This window comes from Sciurus vulgaris (genome assembly GCF_902686455.1).
Source record: "Sciurus vulgaris genome assembly, chromosome: X".
Classification (NCBI taxonomy): Eukaryota; Metazoa; Chordata; class Mammalia; order Rodentia; family Sciuridae; genus Sciurus; species Sciurus vulgaris.
The window spans coordinates 48116866-48144768 of NC_136471.1; the positions used below are offsets into that span (position 1 = coordinate 48116866).

The 27903-nt window shown below is 38.3% G+C and overlaps 1 protein-coding gene across 1 annotated transcript; it reads right to left on the bottom strand.

Annotated features, from left to right (window-relative positions):
- Nucleotides 1–8044: 8044 nt before the first annotated feature.
- LOC306651087 (T-complex protein 11-like X-linked protein 2) lies at nt 8045–27786 on the bottom strand (the record flags this gene model as incomplete). The annotated part of the gene is made up of 9 exons (XM_079123612.1): nt 8045–8388; nt 9294–9457; nt 9960–10141; nt 10231–10448; nt 10699–10835; nt 12559–12779; nt 13878–13998; nt 17217–17343; nt 27663–27786. 9 exons carry the CDS (start codon nt 27784–27786, stop codon nt 8045–8047), a joined length of 1638 nt encoding a protein of 545 aa, XP_078979738.1.
- Between the last annotated feature and the right edge of the window lie 117 nt (nt 27787–27903).

Below are 27903 nucleotides of genomic sequence, written 5' to 3' on the forward strand. Positions count from 1 at the left end.
TTACTCTATTTAGCAAACTTTATCTAATGATTTATCTGAAATTGCTACCAGTTTTCTTCCTTGGAGCACGTATGCTCTTCCTCACAATAGATTTGCTTTCTTCAGATTTTTGCTCTAGCTTATTTATGGATGCCACAAACCTCTGAAAAGGAAGTACATCCTTATTCACATCATCCACAGTGAGATGGAAGATAAATGACTGAGTCCATGAAATGAGAATGCTCTCTGATTATGGATTGGATTGTGTCATCCCACAAAAAGGTGTAAGTTGAAGTTCTCAGCCACAGTACCTCAGAATGTCACTTTATTTAAAAATAGAATTGCTGTAGTTGTAATTAGTTAAGAGGAGGTCATATTATATAAGCCCCAGTCAAATATAACCAGTATCCTTACAAAAGGATAAAATGTGTATAGAGACACACATCAAGTGAGGATCATGTGAAGAAACACAGGGAGAAGACAGATGCCACAGGGAAAAGATAAATTAAGAAAACTGACCTCAGAAACTACCTGTGAGGTATACTCCTCATAGTTTTTTGGCCAAAGAACATAAACAGAAGGAATCAACTGTGCTCACACCTTGATTCCAGATATCTAGCTTCTATAACTTCGAGAAAACCCATTTTCCATTGTTTAAGCCACTCGGCTTGTGTGCTTTATTATGGAAACTGTCAACCTAACTAATATTCAGAGATTTTTCAAAAGAATAGTGATAATTATTTGAGGTTACTTTAACATTGCAATGGCAATACATATGCCACAAACTATGAACACATCCAAGGAGGTTAAAGAAAGGAAAGTTTTAAAGGCAAAAATGAAGATTATTATGTAAGATATTGTGAAATGATAATCCTTGCCTGCAAGGATTTATAACACAGATGGTGCCAGTCCAAGGTTGCACAGACAGTTGTGGAGCAGATGACCTTATAGAAGTCTTCCTTGTGTGAGGTTGTAATGGCCTTTATTCAAGGTTGTGATTCTGGCAGTTTTTTGTGATAGTTACTATCAGGAAGCTGCATAAGAATCATAACCTCCCAGCTTTATTTTGTATTAGGGTTGACACAAATAACTCCATTTTGATTCAGAAAACTTTCACATTGCCCTGGAAAATTATATCTTCTTCAAATACACCTTTTCTGCAAAGTTCCATGTTACCCTCAGAATACTGGGGAAATGTTGTTCAGTGTCAGGGAAAGTAACTATTCACAAAAGGTCTGTGGCTCTGAGGGCCCAGACAGCCCTTGGCATACCCAGCATCAGTGGGAACTTATGTGCCCTAAACCTTTCCACTTACCTTTTGTCAGCAAGGTGGTCAGGCTCTGGTAATATACTACCTCTGTTTTATTCTAGGCTCTATCATTCACTAGCTCTATGATCTTATACAACTTAACCTTGTGCTATCCCTCATCTGTAAAAAGAGGCATGTAATACAACCAATCTTGTGGTGGTGTTTTAAAGATTAAATGGGCTGATTTCATTATAGATCATATAACTGAAGTTCACATTTTCAGTGTAATCTCTCTTGTACACAGTATGATTAGTCTATTTTTTGCATAGGAGTATGGTGATAGAACATGCATCTAAAAGTGAAGAAGCAGATCATACATTCCAGTTTTTTTTTTTTTTTTTTTTTTTTTTTGCAGTACTGGGGATTGAACCCAGGGCCTCGTGCTTGCAAGGCTAGCACTCTACCAGGTGAGCTACATCCCCAGCCTCCCAGATTCATTTTGTTGTGATATGTGTCCTCCCAGGATCTGACTTAAGAGATCATCCTGATTTAGGGGAAAGCACTTAAGGTGACCTATCAGCTAGTACTAAAGGTCAAGAAGTCCATGCCAATGGTGAACTCTACAGCTGGGAATCTTCCAAACTAGTATTTAAGCTTCGAGTTTGCCTGAAGAAATTGGCAATACATAGACTTCAGTTACCAGAGCTCTCTATCCCCTCTCCAAAACTAGGATGTGAGGTCTTGAGGTGTGGCTGAATATGAGAGTGTCTTCTTACACTTCCAGAAAATGTTCCCCTCAAAACACTTCCCTCATAACTACTTAACCTACTGCTAAGGTCCCTTGCCTTAAGAGGGTGGCTGCAACTCCAGTACAGAACACACAACTGTCAGCCACAGTTCTTTGCTCAACCTCAGTCCCTGGCTGAATTCATCATATGGCCAAGGCACTGTGAGGCTCCAAGGAACATGCCTTATAGCGCCGCCACTGGTACTATAGATTAGTGGATGTCAGGGCCAGGGTCATGAGAGAAATAGGACTGACTGCTTATAGGTATAGGATTTCCTTTTAGGATGATAGAAATTTTATTGAATTCAATTGTGGTGATAATTTCAAAACATAATGAATATACTAAAAACACTGAGTTGTGCACTTTAGAATAGGGAATTTTGTCATGTGAATTATATCTCAATAAAAACACAACAGGCAATCTTAGAGAATGTACCTAAATTTTCACAGACTGCTGTTAGAAATATTGACATTATAGGCACTACAGGTAAGGGTTCAGAAGGAAATAAGAAACATGGTTTTGGAACTTGGAAGAAAGGTATTCTTGTTTTGTGGTGACAGAAAGCTCAGCTAATTGTGTCCTACCTTTGGACAGGAAGCAGAACTTTAAAGAATGAACTTGAATATTTATTTGAGATTTCCAAGAAAAAAGGTGAAAATGTGACCTGGTTTTATCTTGTTGTTTACAGTAATATACAGTAATAAAGAAACAAATTGAGAAAAGAGCTATTAAGCATGAAGGAACCAAGACTTCATGATTTGGGAAATTCTTAGTCTGTTCAGATTACACAAGATACTGAAATTAGATTCATTATCAGAAAATAGTGTCCTAAATAGAACGTCAGTGATATGGCTGGAAAATGTTGCTGGAGCTTTGAAAAGATAAAAAGGTCAGAATGTTAAAATTTAAAATTTAAATTAGGCATTTGATTCATAAATCCCATATCAGCTGTCCAGAAATAGATATAGGAATTATTCAGGGAAGATGTGTGAAGGATCCTCTTGTCGAATGGAATGAACTATACAGTAGAAACAAGATATTTTGAAAGAATGTTATACTAGTAGAAATACTGCCAACTTGAACTGAAAAGGACAGAGAGAGAATGAAATAAAAAAATGAAATGAAATAAAGGAAGGCTGTTGGACTCCCAAAATTCTACACTTAGGAATCAAACTGATAGAAGTCTCTGCTGTAAACATACACTATCCTTCAAGAAAAAATGAAGACCAACTCTGAGAAAAAAGCCTTGGATCAAAATGGCAGGCCCACAGGAACAGAGGACAGAGCCTCCAATCAGATAGGAATATTCCCAGACCTTGAAATTAATGGAGTTTGGTTGGATTCCATTCTTCCTTTCAATTTCTACTATTTGGAGTAAGAGATGACTGAAGCAAGATACTATGCTGCTAATTTGGCTGATGGAGGAATGATAACTCTGGAAGCACTAATGGAAAATCCATTGCTTTGCTAAGGAATAAAGAATACAGATAAAGAAGCTAGATGGATTCTCCCCTACAACTTCCAGAAGGAGTGCAGCCCTGCTGATACCTTGATTTTTGACCCATTATAACTGATTTTGAACTTTTGACTTCCAGGATTTATAAGAGAATAAAGGCATGTTGTTTTAAGCTGAGAAGTTTTGGGTAATTGTTTACAGTAGCCATAAGAAAAGAATTCAGGAACCTTCCGAGATCACCTCCTCTAGCTGTTTTCAGTTCTCAAAACATCTTTCATCTCTGCTTCAACTCAAGCTATATAGCTTTGGTCTCTAATGTTTAAGGCCTTCTGGAAATATTTCAGTTTTTGAAAAGTGGCTATATGGAATTAAACAATAAAATCATTGACTTACTTCAGTACACCATTTTATATATAAAGAAAAAGCTCAGAAAAGTAAAATGATTTTCCCTTACATACTCAACCAGAGAAGACGAATGAAAAAGTAAAACACAGGTTTTTACTCTCAATTAAATCTTCTAGTATCACACTGCTCTAGAATCAAGAAAGAAGACTGAAGATAAATTGTTGAGGAATAAATGAAATAATATATGTAAAAAGCTTAAAAAAGTCTCCGGCACATATACATGCACAAATATGAATTATTATTAATAAATATATAACATAAAATCTATTTTATGATGTATTATTATATATCATATTTGTATTTTATGAAGCCTAATAAATGTTAATATATTATTATAATGTGTACCTGAGTACACACAGAATATTTTGGGAAGTAAACACAAATATGTCTGGTAATAGTTTCCTCTGGATATGGAAAACGAGACACAGAGTGAGAGAGAAACCATCTTCACTATATGTCATTTCTAACCATGCACGTGTTCCATTTATCTATCTATCTATCCATCCTTCCATACTTCAATCCATTTATCCCTCTCTTTCTAAAGGATGAGCAGGACTAAATGGAATTAGCTTTTCTTGTTTAATATCCAATTCCTATCTCCTCCATATGGAAGCTCAAGAGAACCAGTCCAATTCCTTAAGAAATCAAACATGTCAGATTTTAATTATAAACTATAAAGCAAAGCTTCACTGTAGCACAATATCTGTATCCATCAACTCCTCCATGGTCTCCACAGAGATCCCTTTAAGCACAGTTGTCTCTTAAGATAATGTTACTTCCAATATTAAGATTTTTTAAATTGGTGGGCTGGGGTTGTAGCTAAGTAGTAGAGTGCTTGCCTAGCATGTTTGAGTCACTGGGTTTGATCCTCAACACCACATATAAATAAAATAAAGGTATCATGTCCATCTATAACTAAAAATATTTTTTAAAAAGTTTTTTAAATTGAATTAATACTGGAAAATCAAATTAGAAAATCCAATTAGGCAAGGTTCTTTGCCTATTTATAATCTCTTCTTGAGACTATCCATTCATATGATTGGAACACTTGATTCATTCCCCAGATTTTTTGTGTGGCCCACTTCTAACCAAAGTGAAAATATCACTCTGTTTACATTTCTTCGGTTTGAGAGTATGTATTTGTATACTTTTATTCTTCTTATAGTTACTTTGTAGTTTTATTCCATTGTGATCTGAGAAGATACATGATATGATTTCAGTTTTTTAAAATTTATTGAGCATAAATTTGTGGCATAACTTATGATCGATCTATCCTGGAGAATGTTCCACATGCTAATGAGAGGAATGCATACTCTGTTGCTATTAGATGAAATGATCTATAAATATCTCTTAGGTACATTTGCTCTATAGTATAGTCCACTTCAGATGTTTATTCGTTAATTTTCTGTCTGATTTATCTGTACATTGAGGAAAGTGGTTATTAGAGTTTCTCTCTCCCTTTAGACCTAATATTTACTTTATATATTTGGATGGTCCCATGTTATGTGTGCACATATTTACAATTGGTATTACTTCTTGATGAATTGATCCTTCTACTGATGCATAATGACCTTGTTTGTCTCTTTTTTACATTTTTTTTTATTTAAAGTCTATTTAATATGATATGAATCCTGTCAGCTGCACAACATGGATGGAACTGGGGGTTTTTTTTTTTTTTTTTTTTTTTTTTTTTTGGGCAGTACTGGGGATTGAACCCAGGGCCTTGTGCTTGAGAGGCAAACACTCTACCAACTGAGCTATATCCCCAGCCCACTAACTGGAGGTCTTTATGTTAAGTTAAATAAGCCAGATGCCCAACATTCTCACTTATTTGTGATAACTAATAAACCTATCTCATAGAAGAAAGGAATGAAAGAGTGCTCACTAGAGACTGGGAAGGGCAGAGGTAGTGGGGATGGAAAAAGGGTTCAAAAGGGTACCAAAACACAGAGTGAAGGAATTACTTCTGGTTCTTCTTCAGCACTTCTGGATAATTATTGGATAAAACAATCTATATTTCAAAATGACTAGAAGACTACAAAATCCCCAATACATAAAAATGATTTATGTTTGAATAGACAGAAATGCCTATTATCCTGATATATACATTGTATATATGCATTGAATTACTATTATGTGTCCTATAAAGATGTACTGATATTATATCTCAATTTTAAAATCACCCTGTTCAACTTACCTTGTTGACCATGTGAATCTACTGTCTGGGGAAATCAATTAGAAATTTACCATGGGACTATCTAAAATCAAATCTCATCTCTTGGGCAAAGTAAATTGTACACAGCTTCCCCCAATTCCCTGAAATGGTAAGGATATTTCTTCACCCAGTTAGGAGATAAATCCTATTTTCCTCTGTTCATTCTAAATAAGTCCAAATTCAAATCTAGTTTTTTTCCCCTAATTTCCTATACTGATTTTGGTAAGTTTCACTTTGCCTGGGAACAGGGTGAATATCTACAACTTCTGAAAATAAGACCGTGTCCTTGTGAACCTAGAACACTTGTCATTTGTGATGCTTAACTGAGCTGATAATAATAACCTGGCAGTTGGAGTCCTAGACTAGAAGTGGGAAAAAATATGGTGGTTGCCCCAGCTTTGAATACTTACATCATCTGTCAAAAATGGGGGGTTCTGCTGGCACAGTGGTGCATGCCTGTAATCCCAGCAACTTGGGAGGTTGAGGCAGGAGGATCATGAGTTCAAAGCCAGCCTCAGTAACAGTGAGGTGCTGAGCAACTCAGTGAAACCCTGTCTCTAAATAAAATACAAAATAGGGCTGGGGATGTGGTTCAATGGTTGAGTGCTCCCGAGTTCAATTCCTGGCATCCCCCCACAAAAAAATGGGGTGTTCTTAGTCTAGAGATGTGTAAACAGAAGATTCATTTCACTATAAAACAGGACAAGGGGACTGGGGTTGTGGCTCAGTGGTAGAGTGCTCGCCTAGCACACATGAGGCCCTGGGTTTGATCCACAGCACCATATAAAAATAAAATAAAGGTATTGTGTCCACATGCAACTTAAAATATGTATGTACATATAAATTAAAAAAAAAAAAACAGGAGAAAGAATAATGCAAGTCAGTGACTGACCTAACTACCTAACGGTTTTGAGTGTGATATCACTATCAAAGACTACAAGCCTAGCAAGATCACTTGAGCAAGAGAAAGTCTATGGAGACTGAGGCCTATCCTTAGCTGAATGCATACTAGCAGACAATACCAACTCTCATCTAGTGTCCATTTTGCATTCTGCTTCAAACCAAATGCTAGAACAGAAGTTAAGACCCTTACTATTGCCATATCTTTTTTTTATTATTATAAGAAAATTTAGGCCAGGCTCAGTGGCACATACCTATAATCCCAGCAGCTAGGGATGCTGAAACAGGAAGACTGCAAATTCAAAGACAGCCTCAGTAAATTAGCAAGGCCCTAAATGACTTAGCAAGATCCTGTCTCAAAGTTTAAAAAAAATAAAAAAGGGCTTGGGATGTGGCTCAGTAGTTAAATGCCCCTGGATTCTATCCCTACTACCAAAATAATAATTTAATTTAATTATAGGAAAATTTAGTATCAGAAATGTGGTTCTATATCCTCTTTTTTTTTTTTTTGGTGGGGGGGGGGGTATCACGGGATTGAACTCAGTGGCAGTCAACCACTGAGTCACATCCCCAGTCCGATTTTGTGTTTTATTTAGAGACGGAGTCTCACTGAGTTGCTTAGCGCCTCACTGTTGCTGAGGCTAATTTGAACTCTTGATTCTCCTGCCTCAGCCTGCCGAGCCACTGGGATTACAGGCATGTGCCACCACACCTGGCTCTACATTGTCTCTTAACCTGTAATTCAGTAAAATTTCTGACTTTCTGGAGACCTTATACTCACACTCTGGTTAACCCCACAATTTTCACAGCCCTTAGGAAAATGATTTTCCACCAAAAAAAAAAAATTGCTAGCATGTGACATTATGCTGCCTGCTCAAACCAGAATGCCAGGAGTGATCAGCCAGTGAAGGAAACTTAGGGCTCACCATTTCTCAAGTAGTAAGGGAATGAGACCTGGCTTCAGATGTTTCACAGAAGGAATTGAGGTTTCCTCGCAGCTCAGAAATTTATTAAGGGAAGGTGATTGGGCCATTTGGTGTTTATATATTTGACTACTGTAGCTGTAGTAAGGAAGAGAGCTGCCTGCTTTGCTGGCTATAGGTAATGTTATCCCAGGAACATGCTGAACCCTCTCTTCTGGGTCCCTCTGTGCTGGGTCCATCACAATTAGACGCTACTTCTGTTTCTTGTGCCTGAGCAGGAAGGATGACATTATTTAGGATCTCAGTATAGTACGGGCTAAATACTTGCTGATTGTGATGCATCAGAGTGATAAACTTCCAACCCAGTTCTGCCAACTCCCCATCAATGAAAAGAAGGCCTCCAGGGAAGTCTAGCAAAGACTCCTGCATGCCACGAACCAAACAGCATTTCAGAAACAAATGGATCCGCTGTTCTGTGAGCAGGGAAAAACAATGGAAAGGGGAATGAAAATTTCTAATGCAATCTCTGCTCACTAAAGTTTTAAGCTAACTGAGTTATTAACCACTCTACCCACTCATTTCCATAAACCATATTAATGAGATTTCTGTAAGCTCTGTTTTGGGAGAGAGAATGCCATCAAGCTTCAAAAGATAATGCATGATTAAAAGAAAGTGATCTAGGGCTGAGGGCCTAGCTCAATGGTAGAGTGTTTGCCTAGCATGCTCAGGGCCTTGGGTTTGATCCCAAGTACCATAAAAAAGTTAACTAATAAATTTCTGTCTCTTCATAAGATTACTTTAGGTATCCATATGTGAGCTCATAGTGCATATTTGACCTAAGAAGAGGATTCTAGACATCATACCCGTAACTCCAAAGACACATGTTAAAGTTAGTGTAGCAAGTTCAGACCATAATACCCAAACAAAACTCTGATAAGATGCTGCATTTCAAAGCGAACTGGCCAAGTTAATTTTTTTCCATTCCTTAGTGGAACATGTTCTACCGTCTCACTATCAATCCCGTGGAAGAGAGTAAGGGCCCACATGGTAGCTTAAAGCATGGGATAGAGACAGGTTTTTCCAACATATTCCAACATAGATCTTGGACTAAAGTTAGAGAATTACCAGTATGACTTAATAGGGTTGGTGGGACAATACATCACATCTTTGAGTTATTTTGGGTGTGCAGTCAACTTAAAACCATATATTCACTCCTCGTATTGAAAGAGGTCTATTTCAACCCTGCACATAATAGATGAGGAAGCTAAAGCTAAAATATTTACCAAATTATCATGATGTTCCATTCCCCAGTCAAGTTTACCTATCCACCCCACATACTATCACCGCTCTTCCCCACCATTATTACAGGAACTCTTACCAATGATGCTACGAATGCAATTCCCTTTCTTGGCAATGTTCTGGAGCTGGACTATAAGAGATGCTGTATTTTCATTACTCAGAGCAGTGAGACCCATATTCTTGAGACCTTTATGAATTTCCTGAGAAACCTGTTCACTCACATTCTGCATAGTCTCTTCAGGCCTAGATAATGAAGGGTAGAAAACAGAGCAGTCCTACAATAGGGGCAAAGTCCAGAAAGCCCCACAGCAAAGGCTAAGCTATTCAAGGGAGAATTCTATCTCCCTACCTCCAGCAAGTGAAATACTTTTGTTGTTACTTTCAAGATACCAATTAATTCATACATACTGTATCATATGCCAACTTCAAAGGAAACAAACTGGGCCAGGGTTTGGTTCCATTCTTGGATTCACTCAATTTTCTTTAGTTTTGTAAACTTTAAATCTGTTTTAATATTTTCTTGGATATTTGTCATGGTTGTTTTCCCACTTATTCAATTAAATAGCAAATAGAGTAAGAAATGTTTTCTATCCCAAGCTTCAATATGACTTATCAAAGACTCCACCTATCTTTGTAGATGGTTCCCAAAAGTCTCTGTGTGGTTTGTAATGAATAATATTATATTGCATACCTGTATCCAAAATGCCCCATTATTTTCCATTTAAGAAAGATCTATGAAACATACCTGGAGTTAAATTCCTCAGTCAGGGCCTTCGTTATGTATTTCAGTTTATCCACAAATTCAGAGGAGCTGAATAAAACACTGCCAGAGAAACTTTTTGCCACCAATAAGACTGAGGCCAGGATAGTTAAGTGGTGCAACTTGGACTCCATCTCTTGGAGCCGAATTCTGTCCATCAGCAGAGTCTGATGTGATAGGGGAAAAAAAAAAAGCTGTCAGTAAAAGAGGCACAGAACACAAAATAAGAAGACAATGACCCAACACAGAATCCTACCTCAGGGAATTCTTCTTTTCCATGATCCCAGAGAAGGAGGTTCAAGTACCCCTGGTATAGCACCATTGTGAGACTGGGAGGCTCTGGCTTGTTTGGTTCCTGATCTGAAGATGAATATTCTATGCTGGAGGAGGAGCTGGGAGAGTCAGAACTTGGAAATGGTGTAGTGAGGTCTATTGCTGCTTTGGTTAGCCATTTTGTGGTAGAATTGAGAAGATCTATGAAAGAGAAGGAAATGTGTATCTTCAAACTCCAAGGCTTGAAGATTAAGGTTTTGAAACATAATTCTTGGTGAATAAAGAAGTGATATTGTAGGTCTTTCTGATTTAGAGAAATGATCCTTATCCCTACTCATTCCCTAAGGAATAAACTTTCTATTAAAAAAAAAAAAAAGACAAAAAAATCACCGTAAGAAAGCAAGCCCAAGGTCAAATTTTCCCCTCTCTTGCTCTTAAATTTTAAACATACTGGGCTGCTTGTCAAGGAGTTCCTGAAATTTAGCTCGTTCATACTGGACTGAATGTTCCTGGAGGTAGGGTCGAAGGCTCTGTATAGTATAGTTTACCATGTCCATCTTCATCAGGCCCAGAACATGGAAGATGCTCCTGTCATAGGGAGAAACAGAATATTTACAGCATGAAAGGAAATTCTAGTATGGAGAGATGGAACTCAAACAAAGAATCATAAAATCATAGTACTTAAGAGTTAGGAAAAGCCTTTAAGACAATGGTCATATTACAGTTTATAGTTTGCTATGGTTTGAGTGTGTCCCCCAAAAAGCATGTGTTGAAAACTAAATCCTCAGTGCAACAGTGTTGGAGATGTGGCCTCATGGAAGGTGTTTTGCTCATGAGGACTTCACTGTCATGAATGGATTAAAACTGATTGTAAAAGGGCTTGAGGCTGTGAGTTTGATCTCTGGTTCTCTCTGGCCATTTGATGTCTTGTACCATGGTATAATACAGAAAGAATACCATCAGCTGATACAATCCCTCAATCATAGACTTCCTAGCCTCCAGCACTGTAAGAAATAAATATCTGTTCTTTATAAACTACCCAACCTCAGGTATTCTATTACAGCAGCATAAAACAGACTAAGACACAAAGGCACTGGCCAGGGACCCAAGGTCACAGACTGAATTGGTGGCAGGGATAAGAACAGATACATTTGACCTCCTAGATACCAGGCCAGAGTTCATTGAACTGTAGTTACTTTGTCGCTTTAGAAAAAGGGTAATCAGGAGAAAGAATATCACCAAAATACTAACAACTATATGTGGGTAGTTGGAATATAGGTTGTTGAATTTCTAACCCAATGGGAAAATCAGTTTGCTTTTGTGGATTTTGGTTCTTCTAGCTAAGAAACAGGGATAACCTTCATTTCTGTTCCCTCATAGAGTTTGATTTGGACAAAGAGCAGAACATCTGGGAAAGGGTGGTTTGAAAGTTATAGAAATAAGAATTACTGTACTTTAATGTCTTGACAGTATCATAATAAGTTGTCATGTCATAAATGGGGCCATAAATGTTCTAATGATCATGAAAAGAACCATGAGACACTATCCTTGGAAAATAAAATTCAACAGTCTAAGAAGAAAAGAGATGTTAGTCAGGTCTTCAGTACAGAAAAGCTAAACAAGATGGGAGTTATATCATAGTACCTGGTTGAGAGTTTTCTAGCATGTTGTCCAGATTTCAGGAACAGTACATGTTATGATTTGTGTATGGTTTGCCTCTAAAACTCATGTGAAAATTTAATTTCATTGTGAGGTTTAAGAGGGTGGAAACTTAATCCAATTATAGTGTTTATAAGTAAGGCCTTTGGAGGTGATTAGGATTATATAAGGTTATCTGAGGGAAGCCCCAATATTTGACAATTAGTGGTTTTGTAAGAAAAAACAGTCAGGCTCAGTGGCACATGCCTATTATCCCAGTGACTCGGGAAGCTGAGGCAGGTGAATTGCGAGTTCAAAACCAGCCTCCCACTAAGCAACTCAGTGAGATCCTGTCTCTTAAGTAAAATACAAAATAGGGCTGGGAATGTGGTTTAGTGTTTAAGTGCCCCTGAGTTCAATCCTCAGTACCCGCCCCCCCCCAAAAAAAAAGGAAAGAAAGAAAGGCAAGGACACATAATAATCTTGCTCATCATGTGGTACCTACACCAATTTTTGCCTCTGCCAACAAAGCCATCACCATATGTGACCCATTAACATTGGACCTCCAAGCATGAGGCAAAATAAAATTCTTTTCTTTGTAAATTATCCAGTCTGTGGTATTGCACACAATAATTACAGAAAACAGATTGAGACAGCATGTCTGAATTCCCACCTAAGCAATTGTACTGAATCTGTTATGCTCTTTAGTTTCTGCACTACTTCATCTCGAACTGGTGCACATAGCAGGCTCATCAAATTGAGAATGTAGTTGGAGAGATGATAAACATTCAGGGCTCCATGCTCTGCTTCCTGTTTGAGGAGATCCATGTCCAGAGCTTCTTCAATCTCATTTCTTAAACGATTCTGGCGTGGTAATAGCAGTGATAGCAAGATCTGCCCAGAAAAGAAAATCAAAGAAATCAAATTCCCTTTAAAATCATGAGCTCTCTTCAGTGAACAAAACTTTTAGGCCAAAGGTCTGACTATATATTGTTTTTTTGGTACTGGGGATTGAACTCAGGGGCACTCAACCACTGAGCCACATCCCCAGCCCTATTTTGTATTTTATTTAGAGACAGGGTCTCACTGAGTTGCTTAGTGCCTCACTTTTGCTGAGGTGGCTTTGAACTCCCAATCCTCCTGCCTCAGCTTCCTGAGCCACTGTGATTACAGGTGTGTGCCACCTCACCTGGCTTGACCATATTTTTTAGGGGGGTCAGTAAAGTGGATCTCTAAATTTCTTAGTATTGTTTCTTTCTGCTTAGGGTATAATTACAATGTGAGGCTTCATTGAGTCATTAATAGTAGTAATTATTTTCAAGGCAGAATGAGATAAAGATATGAACAAAAGCAAGGATGTGATAAAAAGGAATGAAGGACATGAGAAATACAAAATTCACACCACAACAAAGTGATGAGGTTTTCTTAATAAAGGATAATGACATTTTAAGTTGTTTTATTCTAAAATGCAAGGATAGAATAACTCAAAAGTATAAGTTCCCGGTGAACAAGGGCATTCTTATTCATCCCTGTGTTTCTGAAGCACATAAAACATAGTAAGAGTTCAGTAAAAATTTATTTCATTGAAAGATATACGATGTTTTTACAGCAATATCCTAACTGTCCAGATTCATTTTGTACAAATAAAAGGAAGTCACTCTATACTATCCATGTTCAGAAAGTATGCTGCTTAGGATATTAGTAGCCATTGACAATCTAAGTGTCTAGGATGCCCAGGAACTTTAAGTCATCTAATGGAAGGAACCAGACACAGTGGTACACACCTGTAATCCCAGATACTGGGGAGGCTGAGGTAGGAAGATTGTAAGGCCAGCCTGAGAAATATACCAAAACACTGTCTCAGAATGAAAAATAAAGTGAACTGAGGATAGAGTAGAGTGGTAAAGCTACCCCCAGGTTCAAACTCCAGTGCAAACAAACAAAAACAAACAAACAAAAAAGAATGTAATGAGAGGAAGGTTGATTACTCACCTCCTTAATATTTTTTAGAAGTTCAAGAGCACAAGAGAAGTCAGGAGGAGTACTTGATAACTGCTTACGTAGATGGTCCCAAAAAGCATTGTACATTGTCTCCACAAACCTGCTTTCCAGACTATGAAGAAGGTAAATATTCAAATTCCTCTTTATTTAGAAAAATAAAATAGGATAATAATTTCCCAAACAGCATTTAAAAATCACAAAAAAACATTAAATCAGCAGGCCAGGAGGAGCTATGTTTAGACTGGAAAAGGGTTGAATAAATTTAAGTTAGTCTCAGATGCAAACATGGCCAAATCCTCTCACAAGGGCAACTCATAGTTCCAGAGATGCACTCTTTCAGCAATAGGAACAACTATGAACTAGGGGCTGAGATCCTGAGTTCTGACCCTAGTTCTGCATCTAACCTAGATGTGGGACATTTCTATTTCCACATACTTACACCTTTGAACTAGATGATCTTTTTCCTTTAGGCCTGAAATGTGGGGAAAGGTTTTCCTTCTTTATGATACTGAAAACTCTTTCAGATACTACAAACTCAGCCAGCCTAAAAAGGAGCTCATTATTTTCTTGCTTCAAAACTATCCTTCATTTATATTTGGTCCTGAAAACCATAAAGCTTAGCTTTTTCCCTGACAAAAACACTTTTTTTTTTTTTTTTTCAGTACCGGGGATCGAACTCAGGGCCTTGTGCTTGTGAGGCAAGCACTCTACCAGCTGAGCTATCTTCCCAGCCCAAAAATACTTTTTAAATAAAAAATAATGGTTTTGTTTAAAAAAAAACAACAATACAAAAATAAATGAAATAAAATATCAAAATTCATCCTTTAACATGGCAATCTAATTTGTCTTCAACTGTTATCTGTCTGGTATATACTGGAGTCCTTAATTCCTTTCCCCTCATCCCTTTTACCCACTTTGTCACCAAATTCCAGAGATTCTGCTCCTTAAGTATCCCTGAAATCCATCCCACCCTACTACAATCTTCTACCTGGACTATTGCAACAATCCTCTGTATGGCTACACTGCCACACACAGTCTTACTCCCACCATACAATGCCAAACTCAATAATTTTCCCCAGATACGAATCTGACTGTGATGGCATGCCCCTTTAAAGTCCTTCAGGAGCTCTCTACCTGCTACCAGCAGAACACGTGGTCTCTAATAACCTTCATAATCCTATTCTGCCACCTCTTCTAACATTTTGTGCTCCAATAGTAACAATCTACTAACAAGGAATACATAACTGTTTTCTACCATTCTATGCCTCTACAGAGACATTTCCTCTTAAGAGTCCTTCTCTCTAGATCATCTAAAAAGTACCTATTCATAACCCAGGATTAAATTCAAATATTGTTACCAGAAAAGTGTTCTCTGACATTCTCTAGGCAACTGAGCACTTAACATAAAACTCCATAACTAAATATGAGAGAATTTATCACTTTGTACAATAACTAATTTACCATCTCCCCTATAGAAGTTTCTTGATGGCAAAGACAGCATCTTACCCATCTGTATGTACCCAGCATCCAAAAACTGCCTTCCACCTAATAAGTATTTAATAAATGTTTATTAAACGAATGTATGATGATGCAGGTTCCCTTAAGAGCCTATTATTGTATAAATATATCAAAATAGATTCTACTGTCATGTATAATTATAAAGAACACATACAAATTAAAAAAAAATACAAAGAGCCTATCATTGTAATTAGTATTGTCTTATAAGCCCAAAAGTAAAATCAGTTGTCAATATCTATAGATAATAGACGATTCCAAACTCTATTTCATGTCCGGAACCGGCAGGTCACGCCCCCTGCCTCACCTCATGTTGAGCTAAGATGGCGCCTACCAGATGCTGGCGGGACCTGCCTCTCCCTGCACACATAACAGTCAGACAATACCAGGTGCATCAGACTAGATTGTGTGGTGCTTCACGACTGGCCAAATACACTTCCTTATTCGAGTTCTGGCGTGCAGGCTAGTTTTGCCTTCGCGTGCTTTCCCTGATTGGTTTTTGTACTTTATATTAACTGGGTTTATTCCCCTAATAAATGAGACTTGATCAGGCTTTTGGCTTGTCTCCATTTCTCGTGTCTCTTGTCTCTCCCAATCCCCGCTCCCCCCTCCAGGTTCCCGTTACAGTCCTGTGGGTTGGGACAATTTCAGCCTCTTTTGTAGTATACCTTGTGCATTACTATATTTGAAAAAGGCTGTTAGTAACAAAATAATGAAATTCAAGCTCTGGATAGTGTTATTCCACCTGCATCATGTGTTGACACCTCACCAACACCACAGGTCCTAACCACTTAACAAATCTTCACTTTCCTACATTTGCTTTTTTGTGCTAGTCTAATTCAGACTCCAGGGACTATGAATGCAATGAAGATGATGCTAGGAGATCTATGTTTTGGTGAAAAGTTCTTTCAGGGAAATTGCTTGGCCTGGGTCACCGCTGGAAACTGGCAAGACAAATCTAAGATATGTGAAGATAAAGAGAACCACTGACAGAGCAAGGTGCTTCAGTAACAGAGTCCCTAAAGTAGAAACATAACAAAAGCATTTAAAGTGGTAAATTATAACTTTTACACAATATAGATTCTTATGAAGATTCTACCCATATATTAATAATCCATTAGAGGCATTCAGTTCAGACTTGCTGAATAACTCTTATTCATATTGAAATTTCAACATAATTAAAAGAAACAAAAAAAAGGCCTAAATTTATTTTATCTTATTTATTTTTATTTCATTTTGTTTTATGGTGCCAGGAATTGAATCAAGAGCTTCACCATGCCAGGCAAGCACTCTCTCACTGTGAGTCATACCCTCAGTCCCAAAGCCTAATTTTAGAAGGGTATTATCTGTCAATGGGGTTCTGAATCTGATTCACTTATTTCTTTATTAAATTAGTTATGAAGGAGAAATGTTCCATAAATTCTCTTATCGCATGAAGAGTAGAGAATACCACTATTGGAAAAACAATTATTCATATGTACCTGTTTAATCTACAGACAACTGAAAGAAAGACTACTAGAAGCTATACCTTCCAAGTCTGTCTAAAATGATCTGAAATTCATTCTATATTTCTTTATTAACTGAGAGTCTGGAGTGAACATTTTTTTGGTAATTGCACTGGTTTATTCCCTACATATCTACTTTAGCCCTTTTAAACTAATAATTACACTGGATGATCTGCTGTTTCATTTGTTGATACTACTTAAGACATAAACAAACATTAAAGTCATTCATAAAACGCTTCAAAAATGTTCAAAAACCTTTGTGCTATGTACCTATGCCAGGAAATATGAAACAGAAAAATAGAGTCTGTACCTGTTTGAAGGTAAATTTGTATCTTCCATGTAGATATCTTTGTTCACCACATCATGAACAATGCTCAGGTTGGAAACTTTACCTGTCTCCGTAAGAGGAGTGACAAAAAGTGCTTCTGGTTGACTCTCTAGAAAAAAAGTGTAGCAGTCATAAAAAGGGAATCCACACAAAGGAGAATTTGTACTTTATTAAGAGATTCATTAAGACAAGTAAGGAAAGCCTTCAAATTTAGATTCATCAACTGAATCTTACACAGGTTAACTCAATCATTTCAGTATTTAGGGTTTTAACATCATTGAAAACTCAAGAGAAATCAGGTATGGGAAGAAGTTAGTTTATGAAAAACGGAAAGTGAAACTGCCTTCAAAACCTTCCATTTGAAATGTCAAAGTAAGCAAAATATTGCAAATGGATAATGAATGCATTGTTGCTTGTAAAATAATTTTTTTAAAATTTATAGCTTTCCCACTATCCCTTTCCTACCTCTGAAGCTACCCACAAGATGACAGTTAAAGTCTCCCTATAGATAATACTGTAGTTCTTCGAAGATGGTTCTAAAGCTGAATCATGCTTTTAAAATAGTAGTTTCAAATCTAAGGATTCAGCAGTGGAATAAAATTTCCAAAATAAATAAATAAATGAGTAAAGATTTGTCCATTTTTCCCCATATATTGATATTCAGACAAAAAAAAAAAAACTTTACCCCATCTCTCACCCTGTACAAAATTCAATTTAAAATGGGTCAAAAAACCTAAGTATGAGCCCAGAAACGTTGCAAATTCTAGAAGAAAACATAGGGGAAACACTTTAACATAAAAGCACAGGCAACAATTTCCTGAACAGGACTCCTATAGCTCAGGAAGTAGTAGCAAGAAATAAAGATCTTCTGCAAAGCAAAGGAAACAATTAACAGAATGAAGAAAGAGCCTATAGCTATTCTTCTGATAGGGGACTAATGATCAGAATGTATAAAGAACTTAAAAAATTCCACACATTCAATAAATGGTCAAATGAACCAAAAACACAATTCTCAAAAGAAGAAGTAAATATGGTCAAAAATTGTATGAAAAAGAGGGGGGGTTTCAAGATGGCGGCCTAGAGGGTGACTGCATTTCATGTTGCTCCAGGACTCAGGATGCAAAAGAGGAGATATTGAGACGCTTGGGACCAACTCAAAGCAGCCGGGTGACTCTCACCCCCTGGGGAGGCATCCCGGATGGGACATGGTCCCGGAGCGCAGGAAACTTTGTGAAGTAGAACTGCCGGTGAGACGCCCCTCCCCCCGCTGGAGCAGTGAACTCGGACAGCTGGGAGCGCAGTAAAGGAGGCCGCTCGGCACAGCGCTGGGACTCGGAGCAACCACTGGGGCTCCGGCGGCTGCCCAGGGGAAGAGTGGCGAGGAGAGCTGTGTGGACTCAGGACACTGGGGCCGGCCCTGAGGAGGAGGAGGAGGAAGAGGAGTGCGGCCGCTTGGATTCGGGGTGACTACACCAGAGCTACAGGCGGTTGCCAGAGAAGGGGCTGCGTGGCGAGCTGTTTGGACTCAGAACGACGCTTCTGAACCCCGGGGCCTGCCCTGAGGACCAGGAGGAGGAAGAGGAGCGCGGCCGCTTGGATTCGGGGTGACTACACCAGAGCTACAGGCGGTTGCCAGAGAAGGGGCTGCGTGGCGAGCTGTTTGGACTCAGACCACTTCTGAACCCCGGGGCCTGCCCAGAGGAGTAGGAGGAGGAGGAGGAGGAGCGCGGCGGGTCCTTTGGACTCTCAGTGACTGCATTAGCGCTCCAGGCGGCTGCTCAGAGGAGAAGGCGAGTGGTGAGTTGTTTGGACTTAAAGTGACAGCTCCTGAACACAGGGAGGCTGCCTGGAGGAGAAGCGTGGTGGGACGCTTGGTCTTGAGTGGCCGCACCAGAGCTCCGGGCGGTTGCCCAGAGGACCCGTGCTGCGGGTCACGTGGACTCAGAGCCACTCAGAGCGACCGCTCCTGAACACCCCGGGGGTTATCCGGAGAAGGAGGAGGAACGGGGAGGGTCACTTCGACTCGGAGTGATTGATTGCCCAGGGCTACGGGTGGTTGGTGGAGGTGGAGGCACGCAGTGAGTTTCTTGGACTCCTAGTGACCGCACCGGAATACTGGGCGGCTGTCTGGAGGAAGAGGCGTGTGGCGGATCTCTGGGATTCAGAGCGATTGTACAGGGCCCCAGGTGGCTGCTCAGAGGAGGGGCCGAATAGCCAGGCGATTAGGTGCAGAGCAGGGTCCCAGGATCTAGGAGGCTTCTTGGTGGAAGAGCCGCACAGAGACAGGCTTAGGGCGGAGCGAAGGTTCTAGGCCTGCAGGCAGATTCTCTGAGGAAGGGCAGCCTAAGGAGAGTCATCTGCAAAGGGTGGGGCTCCCAGGCCCAGGAGGTAGGGCCGGGCCCCTGGGAACTTTGCAGAGGAAGGCAGCCCAGCCCAGGTGGTAGCTGTAAAATTGAGGGGAACCTCTAGGAGGGAACTGACCAGCGAGACCTCCCCACCGGGTGAGTCTTCCCTGCTGGGTGAGGTTTCCCCACAAGGACAGTAAAACCAGAGACTCAGGCCCAAACAGGCCTTGCCTCAGCCCGCAGCCTAGGTCCCCTTTGGATGACCATTGGTCAACAAGTGGAGGCACCTCTGCCCACTAGCAGGGATTATACCCCACCTGAAGGCCACCACTCCTAGAGAGGCAGCTTCCTTGTGGAGCACCGCATTATCAACTTCCTCCAAGACTTCAGCCTACTGAAGGCTAAGGGGGGATATATATAGAAATCTTCAGGGACATTGTAAGTCAATAGAGGAGATCTGCAATATCTCAGCGGTCCTCTGATACCTGAACAATATGAGAAAACAAGGAAAGAAAATGCTGCAAACAAATCTAGATGTTACATCAATAAAACCCAATGACAGCATGGCAGAAGAAATGACAGAAAAGGAGTTCAGAATGTACATAATTAAAATGATCAGAGAAGCAAACGATGAGATGAAAGAGCAAATGCACGCACTGAATGATGAGATGAAAGAGCAAATACAAGCATTGATTGATCGCACCAATCGACAGTTAAAAGAGCAAATACAGGAAGCAAAAGATCATTTCAATAAAGAGTTAGAGATATTGAATAAAAACCAAACAGAAATCCTTGACATGAAGGAAACAATAAACCAAATTAAGAACTCCACAGAAAGCATATCCAATAGGATAGAACACCTGGAAGACAGAACCTCAGACATTGAAGACAAAATATTTAACCTTGAAAACAAAGTTGAACAAACAGAGAAGATGGTAAGAAATCATGAACAGAATCTCCAAGAACTATGGGATATCATGAAAAGGCCAAATTTAAGAATTATTGGGATTGAGGAAGGCCTAGAGAAACAAGCCAAAGGAATGAACAATTTATTCAATGAAATAATATCAGAAAATTTCCCAAATCTGAAGAATGAAATGGAAAATCAAGTTCAAGAGGCTTATAGGACTCCAAATACACAAAATTACAACAGGCCCACACCAAGGCACATTATAATGAAAATACCGAACATACAAAATAAAGACAGAATTTTAAAGGCTGTGAGAGAAAAGAACCAAATTACATTCAGGGGGAAACCAATACGGATATCAGCAGATTTTTCAATCCAGACCCTAAAAGCTAGAAGGGCCTGGAACAACATTTTTCAAGCCCTGAAAGAAAATGGATGCCAACCAAGAATCTTATACCCAGCAAAACTTACCTTCAAATTTGACGATGAAATAAAATCCTTCCATGATAAACAAAAACTAAAAGAATTTACAAAAAGAACGCCAGCATTACAGAACATTCTCAGCAAAATATTCCATGAGGAAGAGATGAAAAACAAACAAGCAAATCAGCAAAGGGAGGAATTATCCTAACGGAATTGTCAAATAAAGGAGGAAACAAGTAGTGTCAAACAAATAAATAAAAAAAATTTAAAAAATGAACCAAATGACCGGGAAACCAAATCATATCTCTATAATAACCCTGAATGTTAATGGCCTGAATTCATCAATCAAAAGACATAGACTGGCAGATTGGATTAAAAAGAAAGATCCAACAATATGTTGCCTGCAAGAGACTCACCTCATAGAAAAAGATACCCATAGACTAAAGGTGAAAGGATGGGGAGAAACATACCATGCACATGGACTCAGCAAAAAAGCTGGAGTATCCATCCTATTTTCCGATAATGTGGACTTCAAGCCGAAGTTAGTCAGAAGGGATAAAGAAGGTCATTTCATACTGCTTAAGGGAAGCATAAATCAGCAAGATATAACAATCATAAACATCTATGCCCCAAACAGTGGCTCATCCATGTATGTCAAACAAATCCTTCTCAATTTCAGAAACCAAATAGACCATAACACAATAATACTAGGTGATTTTAACACGCCTCTCTCACCACTGGACAGATCTTCCAGACAAAAATTGAACAAAGAAACCATAGATCTCAATAACACAATCAATAATTTAGACGTAACGGACATTTATAGAATATACCATCCAACCAAGAGCGAATACACTTTCTTCTCAGCAGCACATGGATCCTTCTCTAAAATAGACCATATATTATGCCACAAAGCTAATGTTAGCAAATACAAGAAGATAGAGACACTAGCATGTATTCTATCAGATCATAATGGATTGAAGTTAGAAATAAATGAAAGAGTAAAACACAGAAACTATTCCAACATCTGGAGATTAAACAATATGCTATTGTATGATGAATGGATAACAGAAGATATTAGGAAGGAAATTAAAAAATTCTTAGAGGTAAATGAGAACAAAGAAACATCATATCAAAATCTCTGGGACACTATGAAAGCAGTACTTAGAGGGAAATTTATTTCATGGAGCGCATTTAATAAAAGAAGTAAAACTCAACAAATAAACGACCTAACACTACAGCTCAAAGCCCTAGAAAAAGAAGAACAGAACAGCACCAAAAGTAGTAGAAGACAGGAAATAGTTAAACTCAGAGCTGAAATCAATGAAATTGAAACAAAAGAAACAATACAAAAAATTGACAAAATAAATAGTTGGTTCTTCGAAAAACTAAACAAAATTGATAAACCTTTAGCCACACTAACAAAGAGAAGACGAGAGAAAACCCAAATCACTAAAATTCGGAATGAACAAGGAAATATCACAACAGACAGGATTGAAATACAAACCATAATTAGAAGCTATTTTGAAAATCTATACTCCAAAAAAATAGAAAATTTTGAAGGCATCAACAGGTTTCTAGAGACATATGAATTGCCTAAACTGAACGAGGAGGACATAAACAATTTAAATAGACCAATTTCAAGTACTGAAATAGAAGAAGTCATCAAAAGCCTACCAACAAAGAAAAGTCCGGGACCACATGGGTTCTCAGCCGAGTTCTACAAAACCTTTAAAGAAGAGCTCATTCCAATACTTCTCAAAGTATTCCATAAAATAGAAGAGGAGGGAACCCTCCCAAACTCATTCTATGAAGCCAATATCACCCTGATACCTAAACCAGACAGAGACTCATCAAGGAAAGAAAATTTCAGACCAATATCCTTAATGAACATCGATGCAAAAATTCTCATCAAAATTTTAGCAAATCGCATACAAAAACATATTAAAAAGATAGTGCACCATGATCAAGTGGGTTTCATCCCAGGGATGCAAGGTTGGTTCAACATCAGGAAATCAATAAATGTAATTCACCATATCAATAGACTTAAAGTCAAGAATCACATGATTATTTCAATAGATGCAGAAAAAGCATTTGATAAAATACAGCACCCCTTCATGCTCAAAACACTAGAAAAAATAGGGATAGGGGGAACATTCCTTAACATTGTAAAGGCCATTTATGCTAAGCCCATGGCTAATATCATTCTAAATGGTGAAAAACTGAAAGCATTCCCCCTAAAAACTGGAACAAGGCAGGGATGCCCTCTTTCACCACTTCTGTTCAACATCGTTCTTGAGACTCTGGCCAGAGCAATTAGACAAACCAAAGAGATTAAAGGGATACTAATTGGGAAAGAAGTACTCAAACTATCCCTGTTCGCTGATGACAGGATTATATATTTAGAGGAACCTGGAAATTCCACCAGAAAACTCTTAGAACTCATAAGTGAATTCAGTAAAGTAGCAGGTTACAAGATCAATGCCCATAAATCCAACGCATTTTTATACATAAGTGATGAATCTTCAGAAAGAGAAATTAGGAAAACTACCCCATTCACAATAGCCTCGAAAAAAATAAAATACTTGGGAATCAATCTCACAAAAGAGGTGAAAGACCTCTACAATGAGAACTATACAACACTAAAGAAAGAAATTAAAGAAAACCTTAGAAGATGGAAAGATCTTCCATGTTCTTGGATAGGAATAATTAATATTGTCAAAATGGCCATACTACCTAAAGTGCTATACAAATTCAATGCAATTCCAATTAAAATCCCAATGATGTACCTTACAGAAATAGAGCAAGCAATTACGAAATTCATCTGGAAGAATAAGAAACCCAGAATAGCTAAAGCAATACTTAGCAGGAAGAGTGAAACAGGGGGTATTGCAATACCAGATCCTCAACTCTACTACAAAGCAATAGTAACAAAAACCGCATGGTATTGGTACCAAAATAGAAAGGTAGATCAATGGTATAGAATAGAGGACACGGACACAAACCCAAATAAATACAATTTTCTCATACTAGACAAAGGTGCCAAAAATATGCAATGGAGGAAAGATAGCCTCTTCAACAAATGGTGCTGGGAGAATTGGAAATCCATATGCAACAGAATGAAACTAAACCCATATCTCTCACCCTGCACAAAACTAAACTCAAAATGAATTAAGGACCTCGGAATCAGACCAGAGACCCTGCAGATTATAGAAGAAAAAGTAGGTCCAAATCTTCACCTTGTTGGTCTAGGATCAGACTTCCTTAACAGGACTCCCATAGCACAAGAAATAAAAGCTAGAATCAACCACTGGGATAGATTCAAACTAAAAATCTTTCTCTCAGCAAAGGAAACTATCAGCAATGCGAAGAAAGAGCCTACAGAGTGGGAGAATATCTTTGCCAATCATACTTCAGATAGAGCACTAATCTCCAGAATCTATAAAGAACTCAAAAAACTTTACTCCAAGAATTCAAATAATCCAGTTGACAAATGGGCTAAGGAAATGAATAGACACTTCACAGAAGAAGATCTACAAGCAATCAACAAACATATGGAAAAATGTTCAACATCTCTAGTAATAAGAGAAATGCAAATCAAAACCACCCTAAGATTCCATCTCACCCCAATTAGAATGGCGATTATCAAGAATACGAGCACCAACAGGTGTTGGCGAGGATGTGGGGAGAAAGGTACACTCATACATTGCTGGTGGGGCTGCAAATTAGTGCAGCCACTCTGGAAAGCAGTGTGGAGATTCCTTAGAAAACTTGGAATGGACCCGCCATTTGACCCAGCTATCCCACTCCTTGGCCTATACCCAAAGGACTTAAAATCAGCATACTACAGAGACACAGTCACATCAATGTTCATAGCTGCTCAATTCACAATAGCCAGACTGTGGAACCAACCTAGATGCCCTTCAATTGATGAGTGGATAAAGAAACTGTGGTATATATATACAATGAAATATTACTCAGCCATAAAGAATGATAAAATTATGGCATTTGCAGGCAAATGGATGAAATTGGAGAATATCATGTTAAGTGAGATAAGCCAATCTCAAAAAGCCATAGGACGAATGATATCGCTAATAAGTGGAGGATGACACATAATGGGGGGAGGGAAGGGTTAGTGTTAGGGTTAGAGTTAGGGTTAGGGAGGGGGGCAAGTATGGAGGAAGGAAGTACTGTATAGAGGGTAAAGAGGGGTGGGAGGGGTGGGGGGAAGGGAAAAAAATAACAGAATGAATCAAACAACATTACTGTATGTAAATTTATGATTACACAAATGGTATGCCTTTACGCCATGTACAAACAGAGAAACAACATGTATCCCATTTGTTTACAATAAAAAAAAATTGTATGAAAAAAAGTGTTCGTTCATCCTTAGCTGTTGAGGAAATGCAAATCCAAACTACGCTGAGATTCCATCTTGTGACTGTCAGACAGCAATCAACAAAAATACAAATAACAATAAATGCTGGAAGGATGTGGAGGAGAAAAGAACTCAAATACACTGTTGATGGAATGTAAATCAGTACAGTCACTATGGAAATCATTATTGATGTTCCTCAAATAACTAAAAATAGAACTACCACATGATCTATCTTCTACTTCTCAGTGTTTATCTGAAAGTCAGGATACTTTACAGATACATGCATACCCATGTTTATTTCAGCACAATTCACAATACCCTAGGTGTGTCTGTGAATAGATGAATGGATGAAGAAAATGTGCTATATATACACAATGGAGTATTATACACCCATAAAGAACAAAATTATGTCATTTGCAGGAAAATGGGTGTAACTGGAGATTATCATGTTAATCAAAATAATCCAGACTCAGAAACAAAAGTATCGCATGTTTTCCCTCATATGTGGGCACTACAGGAGATAAAAGGACATCATCAAGGTAGAAGAGAAATCAAGAGTGTAGAGAAAGAAGATAAGGGGGAGGCAGCAGGAGGAAGGTAAGGAGGTTACTGAAGAGTGAAACTGATCAGATAACATTATACATGCTTGTATGAATAGGCCATAATGAAACCCATTATTCTAGACAAGTAATATGCAACAACAAAATTCCTTTATTAAAAAACTAAACCTACCATCAACAAAACAATCATTTCATATAAAGTATATTTTAATATCTCAAAAAGCACAAAGAAAATAAAATCAGTCTTAAAATAGTCTTTAAATTGAATCAATTTAACATTATTTTTAAAATTCATTACAGCATCTTTATTATCTTATTTCATTCAATTATGGTAGTAACTCTGCCACAGACAAAATTGAAATTAGGAAGGCCAAGTTTCTAGGTTTATTCTACAAACTATTTTCTTACAGGAATAATAAACAACAAATAAATACAGTAGTTATAATTATTACTCGGTATATAAATTAAAACTATTTTCTCATTCACTTTCAATGTAGATTCATAACTTGTTCAGAGAAACTATTTGCCTCCAAGATATAATAAAACTCACACATAAGGAGCCTAAAATGCCAGGCGCGAAGGCACATGCCTGTAATCCAGAGGCTCCAGAGGCTGAGACAGGAAGATCGCAAGTTCAAAGGCCACCCTCAGCAAAAGTGAGGCACTAAATAACTCAGTGAGACCCTGTCTCTAAATAATATACAAAACAGGGCATGGGATGTGACTCAGTGGTCGAGTGCCCCTGAGTTCAATCCCCGGTACCCCTCCCCGCCAAAAAAAATTCTAAAATGCCTCCAATATGGTCTGTTTATGTACATTTAATTTTCATTCAATTAAAGCCTTTATAGAGGCATGGTAGCACATGCCTATAATCCCAGAAACTTGGGAGGCTGAGGGAGGAGGATTGTAAGTTCAAGGCCTGTCTCAGCAACTTGGTAAGGCCCTGAGCAACGTATCGAGACCCTTTCTAAAAATAAAAAACAAAAAATGGCTGTGGATGTGTCTGAGTGGTAAATACCCCTGGATTCAATCCCTGGTACCAAAACAAACAAACAAAAAGTTCTTCAACATAAGTCTCATCCACTTACATTTCCTTTCTACCCTAACAACTAAAAAGCTACATGTGTTAAAATATACCATCTAATCAATTCATTTAGATATTTAAGAGGCATTTTGAAATAAGAATTATGCTACTCCAGTATTCTTTTAATAGCAGAGAACTTAAGTGCCCACCAAAGAAACGTTTCCACATAATAGCATCATGACCTCCAACTCTATTTTTTCCTCATTTCAATCTTCAAGAATTTAGACCAAATTGTTACCTTTGGACGGTCCTGCTCATTAATGTTCAGTTAGGTTCACTGAAATTATTAAAGGATTACGATTTGAGTTCTTGGGAGGTTGAACTATCAAACCAAAACCTCAAATGCCTAACAAGACATAAAAAGACCTCATGTTCCAATATTTACATGAAAATACTGTTATTATACACCTAAAATACTGATTCACTCTTAAGTCTTATCAAACACAAATAATTATGCTTTGTTGGCCTCTTTCTCTGGAGTCAAAACTTTTAATTTTACTTGCCAAATCACAGGCCTAAATCCTATCCATAAAGATAGAAGGGGCAAAAAGACAAGGAAAAGAATAATCAAAAAAAGGACTAGCAGAAAAATGAGGAAGAAAAATACAATATTGCAGAAACCGTCTGTATCCTTTGAAGGCACATAAGCAGTGAGTTACCTATTCCTTTAACCTAACTGCTATGAAGCAGCACCTAAGGAAGTGATGACAACATTATTCTAGACCTACCTAGAGAGTGGTCACCTAAATGTAAGATGTCTTCCAGGCTCTTTTCTGGTGTTTTAGGCTTATGAGCCCCACTCTCTGTTTCACTAGGGTCATTCTGGAGCACAGCTTTTTCAAGTTTTGGCATCTTGATGTTATCTGGAATCAAGAAGAAAAGAAGTAAGTTAAATAAAATCTGACTCTGACCCAGGGACAAGGAACTAAAGGGCTCTGCAAGTGCTATTGTATGCCCTGGTGCTCTAAG